This window comes from Artibeus jamaicensis, unplaced genomic scaffold, assembly GCF_021234435.1.
Source record: "Artibeus jamaicensis isolate MK-2021 breed Jamaican fruit bat unplaced genomic scaffold, CSHL_Jam_final contig_700, whole genome shotgun sequence".
NCBI lineage: Eukaryota > Metazoa > Chordata > Mammalia > Chiroptera > Phyllostomidae > Artibeus > Artibeus jamaicensis.
Genome location: NW_026521930.1, coordinates 10583154 through 10598334, shown reverse-complemented (window position 1 = coordinate 10598334; position 15181 = coordinate 10583154). Strand labels below are relative to the sequence as shown.

The 15181-nt window shown below is 56.6% G+C and overlaps 1 protein-coding gene across 1 annotated transcript; it reads left to right on the top strand.

Annotated features, from left to right (window-relative positions):
* Positions 1-1637: 1637 nt before the first annotated feature.
* Positions 1638-8858, top strand: PRSS27 (serine protease 27). The gene is made up of 6 exons (XM_037157111.2): positions 1638-1976; positions 5214-5240; positions 5863-6025; positions 7203-7474; positions 7827-7996; positions 8441-8858. The coding sequence occupies exons 1-6, from the start codon at positions 1925-1927 to the stop codon at positions 8732-8734; spliced, it is 978 nt and encodes a 325-aa protein (XP_037013006.1). The 5' UTR covers positions 1638-1924; the 3' UTR covers positions 8735-8858.
* Positions 8859-15181: the final 6323 nt, after the last annotated feature.

Here is a 15181-nt window from a genome sequence, read left to right as displayed (position 1 = left end):
CACATCTTAATTTTTGTTGCTCCTTTGATTTTAGGGCAGAGCTACCCTTAGATAATTGGCTTTAAAGGTGGGCGGAAGCCCACCCGGCAGCAGAAGCGCTTGACCAAAGAGTCAGAAGAACCACCAGTGAGATGCGGGAATTGACCGTCAAGTGCTTGGAGAAATGTGGTCCTGGACGTTTCAAAACACTTTCCACAGTCTGTGATTAGCCTTTTTTCCCCCCATAAACTGTGGGTTGCCATCTCCTCCCCACCTTCAGCTAAAGTCTGGTTTGTTCACCTCGCTATTTGTCATAACTAGAACAGTGTTGGGCAGCAAATACACTAAAAAAGTACAGAAGGAATGAATGAACAAACAAATGAGTCTGGGATCTTTCCCACACTCTGCGCTCCCTCATTCCCTGCAGCCCCCGCAGGTGGCTCACACACCCCACCCACGTACCGCAGGGACACCGCGGGTGAGGTGCAGAGGAGGGGCGGGGGAGGCAGGGAATGGGAGAGGGTGGGCCAGCACCTGGGTGGCAATCCCTAATTGAGGGTGCCCCACCTCCCCGTAGAAGGGGTGGAGTGAGAGGCCGGAGAGGTACTCGGCTGCATGCATCCTGCCAGGCTGGCCAGGCGCTGCTAATGGCGTCCACCGGAGCACTGGGACGCGCTGACCAGGAGCGCCTGCCAAGGCCCAGATCGAGGCCGAGGTGAGGTGGAAGCAGTTACCGAGCTCCGCCCAGGGGCCAGCGACCCCGGGCCTTCACTACCTCTTGAGGTGCACCACAGCACATCCAATCCACGCACGTACCTATTGCTCAGGAAAGGAAACTGAGGCAGCACTCGGCCTGCCACCCAGCGCCCCTCTCCGCCCCAGGCCTATTGGGGAGCTCCAGACCTCACACAGAGCTTCGCCCCCACGCTGACCCCGCTGCCCGGACGGGGAGTGGCCACCCGAGCCCCAATCCGGGCTCTGACGTCAGCACCCTGTGCCAAATAACTTCCTCCCGGAGCTGCTTCCGCAGTCACAACCACAGGTTCTGGAGCCTGGCTGGCCGCGCCCAGGGCAGGGACGCAGGGAAGGGTTATCCCGGCCTGGCCTTCCCAGAACCAGCTTCCGCCCCGCCCGCCGCCCGGACCTGCGGGTTCCGGAAAGCCCCCTCCCCCACTCCGCCCCCAGCCGGGGATAGAGGGTGCAGCCCCGAGGACGGGCGTTGGGGGCACCCTGGGGTGGGTCCTGGGACGACACGCTTGGGTGGGCGCTTCTGGGACTTAGTTTCTTGGGGGGAAAACCTGCGAGGGGCACTGGGGTCAGCAGGGGACCCCCCCCCCCCCCCCCCGTCCCGATTTTTTCCCCTCCTCTTCTTTGTTCCATAAGTACAGGTAACCTGGACTTTTTCTTGTCTACCCCCCCTCCCTGCTCCCCACCCACACACACACATTAATGTAAGACCCTGTCTGGACTCTGGCTCATTGATGCTTGGTACATAGTAGGTGCTCAATAAATATGAGTGAACAAATGAATGAATGAAACAGGGAAGTTCTTCTCTGTACTACAGCTTGCTTATGGGAGACCTGTGGTCAATTGGGAGGTGTCTGTGGTCAGCTCATGGTGGCCGGCAGAAAACTCCAGGCCACAAGCGCCCAAATGGAGCAAGTGCACCCTTGCTCCAAGACCCTGAGGTGTGATAGGGTGAAAGGTTTGGCCCTTTGGGATACAGGGAGTTCAGGGTCAGGTCATGGAGGAGTCAGGGTTCTAGGTGCCTCCTTCCTGCAACAGGAGCAGGGCAGGCCAGGCTGACAGGTTGGGCAACATAGCCAAGCCGACACTCACCTCCAGCATAAAACCCCACTTCATGGAGGCCGGCACCTCACTCTAGTGCTCCAGGAGATCCCACCACTGCTGTCCCCCACCTGGTGCCCCAGCCAGGCCTGAGATCATGAGGTGGCCACCAGCCGTGGCCCTGCTCCTGCTGCTGCTGCTGCGGTTTGGTGAGTCCTGGATGTTGCAGGAACTTGTTCCTCCCCTCCCACAGGGGCCTCCTCTGGAGGAGGAGCTCCAGCTAAGACCCCGACTCCCGGGCCAGGCCTGGGGCTGAAGACAGGCCTCCTTTCCCCACCTTAATGGTGGGGCCTCCCGGGCAGGTGGGAAGGTCCAGATGTCCCATCTGGGACAGTGAAGTGGTGAAGACAGGGTGGGGTGTGGGCACAGGACCAAGAGACAGTGACACGGACAGGGGCATTGCTCCCCTCTCCTCACTTGTCTCCACACTCATGGGCCAAGCTTTTGGCTTGTTGCCTCTGCCTCTTTTCTGGCTTTTCCCTATCTTCCATGTGAAGACACAGGCCCACTGAATGTCCATCAGCTGGGCCCCCACAAGGCTGAGTTGCTGCCTGAGCCTGGGAGCCCCAGGAGGCTGGCAAGGACTCAGTGGGAAGCCTTGGGGAATGGGGACTAGGGATGCAGGCTCCTCTTTCTACCAGAGGAAACGTATGCGGAGGAACAAGCCTTGCATCCCTCTCCCCTCTTCTAATACTGGGTCAGGGTCAGCAGGTGCCTGCCAGGGAGCCCCACCTATCAGGCCCCTCCTGGAGGGGCAGGCTACTCTCTACCAGGGAAACCTTCCTGCATTCCTGAGCTAGCCTGGCCAGCCCAGCTGCCACCTCACTTCCCTGTCCTCAAGTCACCTCCCAGGGCTGGGCTGGGTCCCCGAGGGCACAACTTGACTATGGCTTGAATTTTTCCTACCAGAGTTTGGATGGCCTCAGGGTGGTACTTTGGTGGGGAGGGCCATCCTCTCTTGGCCCCCCCCCAGATCTTCCCTCCTGGCCTCCTGGCATAAGAATAACAATGTTCTTTGAGGAAGCCCATCTCCATCAGGGGGTGTAACAGTGATTGCTCCTGATGGATTGAGTAATCAAGGTCATTGCCAAAGTGGAAACAGAGGCCTGCATTTGACTCACATATAGCTATGACCAAAGGCCTGACTTCTTCAACACCCTCCTCACCCCCACCTCTAGCTCTTCCTTCTTAGAGCTTTAGGCCACTCCCATCCCCACCAGCTACTGGAGCATGGGGGCCCTGGGCCCAGACAGGAGGCCTGACCTCCTGGCTGGCTCACCCAGCCCCTGACATGACACCCACCCTGCAGAGCCCAGGTCTCCACTTCATCCCTTCCTGGACAGCCCAGCCCCCACAGCCATTCTCCTTCTGTCCTATATTTCCTGGGCTCAGGCCCCTGGGGGTGGGTTCTGACTTCAAGGAGCTCCTGGGCCAACAGGTGAGAGAGTTGATTCTACCTCCAGGGCGAGCAAGGTGGGCAGAGCTCTGCGAGGACCTGGACTAGAACATGCAGGATTTGGACCTATGGTGACCAGGAATAAAGGGCCTCTAGGAAGAGCGGCATTGCGAGCAAACCCTCAAAGCAGTCCTGCCAGGCCACAGGCATGCACACTTGGTTCTGGGAGTGGACCCTGGATCTGTCTGCATATGTGGGAAAGGGATGGCTGTGGGGAGAACCAGGACAAGTCTGGAAAATTCCCACAGGGAGCAAACAAGCCTGCAAGTATGTTAGTGTTGGTGAGTAGATGAGGGTGAACCAGAGCATCATGTGCAAAAAGAAGCCAGAGAAGGGGTCAGGTGTTATTAATCTAACAATTATATTGCACTAAGATGAGGGTGTTAGAGGATGCAGCGCTCCCAGGGAATATCAGCATTTTCAAAAGGCACCTTAAGAACACAAACCCATGAACAGAATGTCCAGCAGACTTCCTATTCCACTCTCTGGCCCAGCCTGATCCAACTGTTGCCCTGGCACTTCTGCTTGGCACCCCTACTTTGAAGAGTGGCCACTCCCACCTGTGTCTTCTCAGCCCCCCCAGTGCCCCTCTCCTCTTGCCACATCCATAGCTCTCCCCACACACTGCATCATCCAACTTCAACACTTCAGCACTGGGGAGTGTACCCTTTGAACTGAGTCTGGCTGGAAGAATGAGGATCAACAACAACAAACCACCCAGGGTCCTTGGGCGCCCCATGGAGGTGTGTGGCTCAGCCCTGTGCTTCCCAGCACAGGTGCCCCTCACTTCCATGAAGCTGCTTACCATTGTGGTCAGAGTGAAGACAGGTTCAGTAGCAGCTGTCCCACCCTCCAGGCCCCCAGAGAAGTTGGGAAGTAGGGGAGAAATGCTGAAGGGTGCGGAGCAGCTGCCTTGAGCCCCCACCCCAGCTCTGCTCAGTTCTGCCCTCAGTGAACCAGAGATTCTGTGGTGCAGGGTCCCTCCTTGAGGGGCAGGTATTTCCAGATTGTTGCTGGCACTGGATGAGACTGTCGCTGTGGCTGGTGTCTCATGGCTGGGGTTGAGGTTCCTGTAAAGGCCTAGCAGCAGGCTGTGTGCCTGTGTCCAGAGATGTGGGGGACAATGGATCCTGGGTAGGTGGGCCCCCGGAATGGCTCTAGCCCCACCCCTCTGCCTGTCCTTTCACCTTCCCCACCTTAGGGTACCATAGCCCAGCAAACAATCTTGGGGTCCAACTGCAGAACATGCTAGAATGCCTGATAGAGGGGTCAGCTCTTGGGAATCTGGAATATTGGGAAGACTGACCCACAGTGACCTCTGACTGGCTTCTCTCTGCCACCCTGAGACCAGAAATACCTGTAGGGCTGGGCTGCAGCCTCAGGACTGAAGTTAGATTGGAGACTTGCACCTCAGAACAGACTGTAAGAAGGCCCAGACCTCTGAAATTCAAAGGCAACTCCCAGGGACTCGTCCTTTATCCCAGCTCTGGGCTGTCCAAAGTGGGAAACGCAGGCCCCACAGCACCAGTGCTTATGGCTGGGTCCTCTGCAGAGATTCCAGACAAGGATGGGTGTGGGGTGTGAAGGAAGAGCCTCCGAGGGGATGACAGATGCCATCTTGCCCTAATTGGCCATGACTGGTTTCTCTTACTGGTGTCTTCTGATGATCTCCTTGTACGGCAAGGAGTCCATCTGCCCTTGCAGACAAGGTCTGGCCCATAGGTTTGGGCCTGCAAACCTCGAAGGGAGGTCCTGTAGGAAAACTGAAGGCCCCTAGCCTCTCCTGCCAGGTCCCTTGGTGAACTGCCCTGAGTCATCAGGGTGCTGGGTGTGGAGTAAAAGAGGGCCACCTTGCCCAGCAGTGGGCAGGGGAAGATCAGACTCTGGTTTTGGCAAAGTTGGCTGATCACCCCCCTTTTCTCCCTTCCAGGGACTCAGAGGGCCAAGGCATCGAGCGGTAAGTCCTAAGACTCTTGGTGCGGGGGACAGGAGCAGGCTTGTTAGAGCAGCAAGACTGGTCAGAGGCTCTCTCACTCACTCTGAAGGAGACTCAGAATAAATGGGCGGGGCATAGGGAATCCCCAGGGAAAAATTGTGGGTCCGTGGAATTGGAGCCTAGACAGGAAGAAGGTCTGGTATCCATTGCAGATGGCACAAGAGAGTCATTAAGGCATGAAGCATGGATATGGGGGCAGGAAAAAGGGACAGTGAAGAAGCTGAGGATAGAATCGGAAGGGCCCTCCCAGTACCCACTGTCCTCTGGGAGCCCCTGTTGGTCAGATGATGGGGTAAGACCTCTGCAAGTGTTACTTCAACCCTCCTCATGATGCCACTATTTCACGTGTGAGGGGCGTGAGGCCCACAGGGGTGGGGTCCTTTCTCAGAGTTGGGAAGGGTATGCCCGTGTCAGAGGCTGACCTGAGGCCCAGGCATCTGACATACCCAAGGTCCCCAAGAAGGTCAGAGATGGGGAGGGCCCTGAATTGAGCAGAAAGCAGAAGCTGGAATGTGGAGCTGGGGTGGGGAATAAGCTGATGGAGCTAACCCCAGTGAGCACTCTTCTGGCTGTGTTCCCCTAGTCTGCGGGCACCCGAGGAGGCTGAACCGGATGGTGGGTGGGCAGGATGCCTTGGAGGGCGAGTGGCCCTGGCAAGTCAGCATCCAGCGAAACGGAAGCCACTTCTGCGGGGGCAGCCTCATCACGGAGCGGTGGGTCCTCACTGCGGCACACTGCTTCTCCAAGTGAGTACCCACCATGCTCTCCCTCACTACCAACTGCCTGTGACCACCCAGGCTCTGCACCAGGGCCACTGCTGACGGAGCCCCACACCTTGCCAGGCTTCAGCACCTCGGCCAGCAACTAACACCTGTCTAGCTCTGGCCCACCTTCTTGGCCAGAGCTCCCTTTAAGTCCAACTTCGAGGCTAAATCCCAGCTTCAATCGCTGCTTCCCTGTCTTTGCTTCCTGTGGCCCATCCATGAGATCCATTGCTGGTCTCATCAGTGGTGTTTGGCCAGGCCTGAGGCCCTGTCCCTGCAAATGCTGGCAGGCTCCTCCCACACCCTGGCCCTCATCCTGATCCCTTCTCCCACACCTCAAATCCAGGACACTCCCTTTTCTGGCTGAGTCTCTGGTTACAGATGAGCCCAAGGACTGGAGTAGAATGTCCTTTCCTCCTCCTTCCCCTATCTAAGATCACCCATAGCATTTCCTTCTCTTTTAATTTTTAAAAATATTTTATTTATTTCTAGAGAGAGGGGAAGAGGAGAAAGGGAGTGACACCCATAGCGCTTCTGACCAAAGGCCCAGACTACTCACCCCCACTACCACACCGCGAACCGCCTGGCTCCTGACCTCCAGGGTTTCCCGGGCATCTCCACACTTGCCTCACCACAGCACTACAATTCTTTTAAAACTCACATCTTAAATTCAGTAACTCAGGGTCAGAGGGAGTAGTTCACATGCCCAAGGCCCACAGGGAGGCTGGGCCCAATCCCCAGATGGCCGGCCCCAGCTGCATCATTGTGGGCAGTCAACTCCTTCACCCCTCAAGACAAATCTTTTACTGTCCCCGTCATAGCCAAGGAAACTGAGTCACGGAGGACTTGAAAGGTGATTTGCCCAAGGTCACCCAGCTGGCCAGGGGTGGAGATGGGAGTTAAAGCCAGAAATTAAAGCTGCTTTAGTTTTACATCCTAAAAAACTTGCCCTGATGTGTGTCCTCCTGGAGACCACTTTTTTGAAGATAGTGTGCAAAGAGATGTCAGGTGCGGACCCGGAGGCCAGGGGGGCAGTATCTGGCAGCAGCAGAACAATGCTAATGCCTCCCTTTCCACTTCTCCATCTAATCTGCAGCAGTTCCCTCTTTGAGACCCCGGAAGGGTCCCCTCACACCAGCTCTCTGCTCTTTCCCACCAGCACCTCTGAAACATCCCTGTACCGGGTCCTACTGGGGGCACGGCAGTTGGTGAAGCCAGGGCCACATGCCACATACGCACAGGTGAAGCGGGTGGAGAGCAACCCTCTGTACCAGGGCATGGCCTCCAGTGCCGATGTGGCCCTGGTGGAGTTGGAGGCACCTGTGACCTTCACCAATCACATCCTCCCTGTGTGCGTGCCTGACCCCTCAGTCGTCTTTGAGACGGGCATGAATTGCTGGGTCACCGGCTGGGGCAGCCCCAGTGAACAAGGTAATGGGGCAGGGGCAGGACCGAGTGGGGGACATGCCTGGAGAAGGTGCCAGGCAGGTTGGGGGCCATTCTGAAGCAACAGTCTTTTTCTGTTGATATTGGTACACGTGATCTCTACTCAGATGGGTGGAATAGGTATAAGGAAGGGGCAGCAGATGCAGAAGGAGGGGCTATGGGAAAGTAGAGAGAGGACAGAAAGAGCCCAGCCTGGTGCTTAGAAGGGAAGAAGGAATTCTGTTCCACGAAGCCCCAAATGAGAAGAGGTCCAAACCCAAGCAAGAAATGGAGAAGGACAGAGCTGTGGTTTTTAAGAACCGTCCACTGAGCTGCAGGCTGTTTTGCCACTCCACAGATCGCCTGCCTAACCCTCGAATCCTGCAGAAACTCGCAGTGCCCATCATTGACACACCCAAGTGCAACCTGCTCTACAGCAAAGATGCTGAGTCTATCTTTCAGCCAAAAACCATCAAGGATGATATGCTGTGTGCTGGCTTCGCTGAGGGCAAGAAGGACGCCTGCAAGGTAGGAGCTGGGATGGGCCACACTGGAGGGTGAGCCCTGCTTCCTAGGCCTAGGTCCAGGTGGGAGCCAGCCCAGCCCAATGAGGCCCTGGTAGGTTGGTCCACAGCCAGACCAAAGCTGTGCATCCTGTCAGCTGGGAAAAGCAGATTCCTGGATCCTGCCCGCTCCCCTCCCCACTGCCAGGGCTGCAGTCAGGTTGGCAGTGGGACTCAGGAAAATGCATTTTCAAAACACCCCTCTGAGCAAGTGAACTGGGGATACTAGAGAAATGGGCAACCCAAGCCAGAAAAGGAAGGACCCACTGGGGCAAGGGGAGCTAGGCAGGGACACTCCTAGGGTGGGGAGTTGAGAGGGACGAAGGGAGGAAAACAGGTGTGTGCGTGCACGTGTACCTGTTGACTCTTGGGCTGCTGTGGGCTCTGATGGTGTCTGTTTCCTCCGCAGGGTGACTCGGGGGGCCCTCTGGTGTGCCTCGTGGGCCAGTCGTGGCTGCAGGCTGGGGTGATCAGCTGGGGTGAGGGTTGTGCCCGCCGGAACCGCCCAGGTGTCTACATCCGGGTTACCTCCCACTATAACTGGATCCATCACATCATCCCAGAACTGCAGTTCCAGCACGCCAGGTCGGGTGGCCAGAAGCGGGAGCCCCGGGGGCAGCAGCCCCATGAGCAGAACTTTGCACCCTGCCTGGAGGCGCACACCATCCTCCTGATGCTTGCAGTCCTGTTCTCCTGCTTCTGAGACTTGTTTGGGCAGGTGGGCGAGTGCAGACCGAGTCCATGTGTACATTTGTAAATAGCTGATTCTCTTTACCCAAATGTCCAGTTATTTTTATGCTCACCATCCAATAAAAACCAAAACTCAATGCCAGCTGCCCAGGTGTGGAGCCTCAGGGCAAGAGGGGAGTAGAGAGCCACCTAATTGGGGCGTGGGCACCGAGGAGCTGTGATTTGGATGAAACGCCGGGTTGGGGCATTTGGAGGGAAGGGTCCTAGTGAAAGGGAGCTGTAGCAGGCACACTGGAGGCTAGATGTCACTGGAGTTCAGGTCCTCAGTGTCCCATGACACCTGCCCCAAGACAGCCTCACAGGGGGCTTCCCTGCTCCCAGCCCTGGCTGCTTCATTGTCCTTGCCAACACCACCCTCGCAGTAGAAAGGAGGAGGGCGACCTGGCAGAGGGTCCTGGAGGAGGGTTTTGTGGAGCATGGGGGAATCACATCCCCTACTTTCTATGTCTGCATCACCCCAAGACTTCCCCAAATAACAACCATGGTTTCCTACCCCATGGTGAGGAGGCGGGGCCCCCAGGGGCTCCCTGTCCCCCCGGTTCCCCTGGACTCCCAGCTCATTTTCCTCTACCCCTCCCTCAGCCTCCACCTCCCCACCGGTGAGTCCAAACTGTGGGGGTGGGGGACTGGAGTTGGAGCCCCCCTCTGCTGGGGGACATGGAACAAATCACCGTCCCCTCTGAGCCCACTTCTCCCCTGTGACCTGGGATGGCACCCCCACCCGCCTCTCAGGGGAGACTGGGTGGGTGGTGAATCCACCAGAGGATGCGGCCAGGAGACGGAGATGTAGGTCCTGCTCTGGGCTCCAGTGCCTGACTGCCTCCCTCTGAGACTCCACACCATTCTCGAAACTCCCTGGTGACAGCTTCACTGGGATCCTGCAGCCCCAACGACCCGGAGGCCGGACTTCCCCAAACCTCTGGGGTACAGGGACCACTGTGGCCCCATCAAGCCCACACACTGCATGGGCAGTCAGCACTGTGACAGGTGTCACACGAAGGCAAGGCCCAGGTCACTTAGCGTCATGGAGGCTGAAGCTTTGTCAGATCCCCAAGCTGGGACTCCCTTCTTCCTCCTTCCAGAGTTTGGGGGTTCAGGCCATATCTGCTTAAGTCTTTAATTGTTTGTGCAAGGACACCCTCCCCTCCAATTTGGAAAGGAGCCGACGTCTTGCACGAAAGCGCCCACCCACCCAGCCTGCCTCCTGGGCCCAGCTCTGCGTCCCCACCCTCTCCTCTCATCGGCAACCCCACATAAACTCCCTTCTCTGCCCCTCCTTCCCAGTGTGCCCCTTTGTAGCTGCTCACTGCCAGAAACCCAACGCAAACAGGCCTCTGGAGCTCTAGCATCCGGCGTGCGCTGGCTCTCCTGTGAGGGCCCATCTGCCCACAGGGCAGCCTTGGTCCAGCTGGCTCCAGCACACCCACAGCAGGCCCTCTATGTGGCCAAATGGTCAGCTCTACCCCCCATATGGACTGACTCTCCAAGAGACCTGGGCTTACCTGCCATGCTAAGTGATAGTGACCTGGACGAGACTCCTCAGAAGGGCAGGGATGCATTTACTGCTGCCCTGCACACGCACACACACACACACACACACACACACACACACACACATTCATGAACACACTCCCTAGCACAACCAATGCATTCATGCAGACACCTGTGCATATCCATGCCTCACTCACATATGTGCACACACCCACTAGTACACAATGCATTCACACACACACACACATGGCTTGTGCATACACAGGCACAGCCTGCTGGTCTGGTGCCGGGAAGCAAGCAGGCCTGGGTATTTATGGAAGAATCAATACTCAGCATGCACCTGCTGAGGACTGTCCCTGGGGACAGAGTGGGAACGAATACTTAATTCCCCTCGGTGTTCCACTCTGCTCAGCGCATCCCTGCCTCCAGGCAGGAAGTACCGGCGGGAGGTGCAATGATGGGCAGAGGCTCACGGTGGCCCAGCTCGTCTGCTGGTGGGTCCCCACTGTGACCCTCTGAGAACTAGGCTGTGTGCTGCGCGCCTCCTCTAGACCAGAGGTGGGCTCTGAGTCCCTCCGGGAGCAGCAAGTATACCAAGGCCCCGAGGTGGGGGGTGGAACCAAACTATGAGTGTCCTGAGGGTAGCCCTAGAAACAAGTTCTGGGTCATCCTGGCTGGGACCAGGGACTGACCCTGGGTCCCAAAGCCTTGGAAAAAGGCTTGGCTGACCCCAGCACCCTGCTCTGGAGGTATTAAAAAGCTTCAGGCCTTGTGGTACGGGGTTGGTTCGAGATTAGGTGGTTTCTGGAAGGAAGCCCTCCATAGCCTCACTGCCTGGAGGTGGGTGAGAACCAGGCTCCTCTCGGAGGACTCAACATCCCAACTTTGCCTCCTCCCGTCCCAGCTTTCTGAGTGCCCTGGAGTCCCTCAGCACCCCTTCAGTCCTCCCACTACAGGCAGAGGTCTGGTCAGGTCCTGTGGGGCTAACAGGGAAGAGGGGCACAGACACCACAGCAGCCTGGCCCCCAGCAACACCACACCCAGATGGGTTGGGAGGGAAAGTCTGGGGTCCTGGGCAGGGCCCCTGATGTAGCCACTGAACTACTGCAAACTGCCATGTCCAAGGTGGTGGCCAACCTAGGATTCGGCTCCACCGCCAGGCTCCACAATAGTTCCCACCCGGAGCCAGGGCAGATGCTAGACCAGAGGGCTATGGAGAGAAAAGGCAAACACTCCAGAAGAGAACAGGAGATTAAAAGGGAAAGCGGGTTTATTTCATGCCATTCACAGTTCACGGCACACTCAGTGTTGAGAAAGATTAAGGAGAGACATACCCCCACCTGTGGGCAGTCCCCTTCCTCATCCTTGGCAGTGGCACAGCTCAGACACAACTTGCCACACTGTCGCCAAGCAGTACCTCAGAGCCATCTGCCAGGTGGTGGGTGGCAGTGCCAGGTTAGGTCAGCAGCCCAAAGAATACCTTGGAGAACTGGAGACTACCTGCTGCCCCTACAGAGGGGCAGAAGGGAGCAAGCCCAACCCAGGTCAAGGACCAGATGAAAGACCCACCCTGTAGCAACCACGGCAGCCTACAGGTGAAGCACGAGTTGGAGAGATACCAGATACCCATCCCATGGGCTGTAACCAGGCCTGGAAATCCACACACATTGCACACAAACCATACACACCCATACACGGGCATGCACATGTAACCATTATGATTAACCCACAGGAGCCCCAGGAATGAAAACTGCTGGGCCAGACCCCTTCTGGCCTCAAGAACCAGAGGTCAACCATGGCTCTGACATCATAGGACTGGCTGTGTGCCCTGAGCTGAGTCCTAGGTCTGATACTACCACTCGTGAGGGATGGAAGAGGGGAAGGCAAAGGGGGGATGCAAATCAAAGCCCCCAAAGCCAAAGACCCCACCTTTCCTCGCCTAGGGGTTGTGCACCAGCACCCAGATTTTGTGTCTCAGGGAATCACAGCTTACTCCAAAGCTACTGCAGCGGAGCCGCACCTGCTGAAGGCTGCAGACCCCACAGGCTCCAGGGCACCTTGCCCCAGTGCCCCACAGGCCTTAGCACACAGGCTCTGTGGGTGAACAACAGCTGCCCTGCTGACTCAGCCCTTCATTGCCTCAACTGGGCTCAGGGACTAAGGGGTAATGGGACACCAGCCAGCAGCTGCCAGCAGCTCAGAGGAGGATGAAAGATGCCAGAACACTTGTTGGGTGGACACAAGTAAATGCAGGGAGAAGAGGAACAAGGTGAGAGGTCAAGGGGGGTGCCTGTCCCTGTGCAGAGCCCTGGAAGACTCAAGGCATGAGCTCTGCAGGAGGCCCAGCAGCTGGGCGCCCACACAGGGACCCTGCAAACACCAAGCGCCCACCTTCCTCTCCTGTTGTCCTTTAGGTTCCTGGAGCTACAGGGCTGGTGGCCCCGGAAACTGTGTCACTTGCCCCTCCCCGTCCCCCTAAGGTAGGCAGGCTGCTTGGAGGGCAAGGTCCAAGGGGTAGGGCTCCCTCCTCGACCTTGGGACACAGATTAGATGGCTGTCTCCTTTTCAGTCCTTTGCTCGAACACAAGACAAGATCAGGGCTTTGATGGGGATACCCAAGATACTCTGGAACCTCTCCCAAGTACCCACCTGGCAGCAGGAACTAGAGGCATGTCCAGGTTCGTTGTTGGCACCACGGAGCTGGATGATGCCAAGTTTGATCTGTTCAGAAAGCAAAGTCCTCAGAGTAGAACTTGGGAGTCCTTCCCCATGTGCTCTGAGCCGCACAGCAAGTGCTGAAGAGCCCTACCTCCAGGCAGGCCGTTCCCACCCCCAGCCCGGGCAGGCAGAACAGGTCCCCTCCCAGGACCCCAGGACTCCTGGCCAAGCTGGCCACACACCTGGAAACAGGAGAGACATTCTGAGAGACCAGAAGTTTGGAAAGCCCAAGATTTCCAGCATGTTGGGGTCAAGGACATCCTAGCCAGCCTCAGGGAGCCAGAGCTCTCCAGGGGACAAGGGAACAGGAATTTCCCTGAGGCGTGGAGAGCATTCCAGGAGCTGCCGAACAGAAGCCACCAGTGGAAGCCAGAGTGACTGTGAGGGGCAAGGGTGGGAGTCGGGGGGAGGAACGAGGTGGGGAGCTTAGAAAGCCCAGGGACATGAAGGAACTTGAAGTAGATGCTTCTGGCCAGAGTAAGAGACAAAATAGGTGGACACGCTTAACTTGATGAGGCACTGGTACTTTCCAGTCACTCAGAGATGACCTCCTGGTCCCTGAGTACGTGCTGTGCTAAACCCCAGCCAGCCTCCCTGAACAGTGACAGGTGGGGGGGCCAGTTCCACCCTGGCCACTGACTCTGCCCAGTGTCGCCAAGAGCTTTTCCATGCATTTTAAGACACTAATAGTTGCTCTGCTCATTCATAAATACACAATTTTATTTGCTATTTCCAGGGGAAACTTAGGCATTAAACTGTAAGCTGATAAAATACAGATACCTAAAAAAGTATAAAAGTATAAATATCCCCTTAGAATAAATTTTAGTGAATTAAGTCTTAATATCTTTAAATTAAAAAAAAAAGCCTATCTAAAATGTCAAGGTCACAAATTAAATGACAATAAGCAACCGTAGCGCCTCACAGGAACACCTGCAGGCCGTCAAGGGCCGCCCTCCGCCCAAGGCCCCGCGAGAAGGACGGGTCACCAAGAGCGGAACGCACCCCACGGAGAGGTTGCTCTAAATGGCTGAAGCCAAACATTGGACAACATACAACAGGCCTTACACAAAGGAGTAGGTAAGTCCTAGGTGCTGAAGAACTTGGTTAATCAGGTTATTTATTGGCAAAGGAGAAGAGGGCACAGGTGAGATGCCTCCGGAAGCATTTGAAACTGGACGTGTCTGAGCCCACACCCGACGTGTCGGCAGCCCCGGTGCCGGTGCGCACTGCTCCCCAGGGAGGCCCAAGGTCAGGAAATGGAGAGCTGCTTGTCCGAGCCAGGCCCCCCCCAGAATCTGGCAGTCCCCACAACCAGCTCAGAAAGGTCTGTTCTTAAAGCATGTGGACAGTGGGTTTCAGAGGGATCCTGGTAGCTCCGATGTCACGTCAGGTGGGCAGAGCCCACGGTGTAGCCTCAAATATCCCAGAAATGTCAGAGAGAACTGCATAGTTATACAAAGAAAATGAAAGAGCCGGCAAGAAAGAGAAATATTTGTGATGCGCTGTAAACATCCGATTTTCAACATGACCTGGAGTTTCAGTTCCAGCAGCCAGAGGGACAGGCCTCCCACTCACACTTCCGCCCGCACAAGACAAGGCGCTGCTGAGCGCCAGGGTCCTCATGGGCCGTGGGTGGGATGAACAAGACACAATTTCCACCTCCCTTTAAGTGACTTAACAGATCAATCCAAAATGCAGCAACACTTTTAGGCATTTCTAGAAAGTAAAAACATTGGGAACGTCTATCCACACCAGGAAATAAGAGATTCGAAGGTCTCTCGCTTAGAAAATACAAGTGGAGAAGCCTTGACTGTTCCAGCCAGGTCAGGCCAGGTCAGGCCAGGGGAGCAAGACTCCAAAGAAGGCCCAGCCTTAGGATAGGGGCCTGGCAAGTAGTGAACACATGGAGGCCACTCTGTCAAAAGCTGCTCAAGACTGTGAGTTACTACCAACCAGCCACACCTGGGCATGACTCTGACCTGAGGACCAGGGTTTGGTGCGGTGTGGGTGACCAGCAGCCGCCCAAGGCCCAGGGCCACCACACTGCATCTGCTTCCTACCAGCAAGGCCCCGGGCCCATTACAGACAGTTTATGTAGCACCAAGAACACTATCCTTTAAATGGTCTCCGGTGACTAAAGGGGTCGGTCAGGAGCATCCTGCCTCAGGCCAGTGTGGCGCTTGGAAAAACC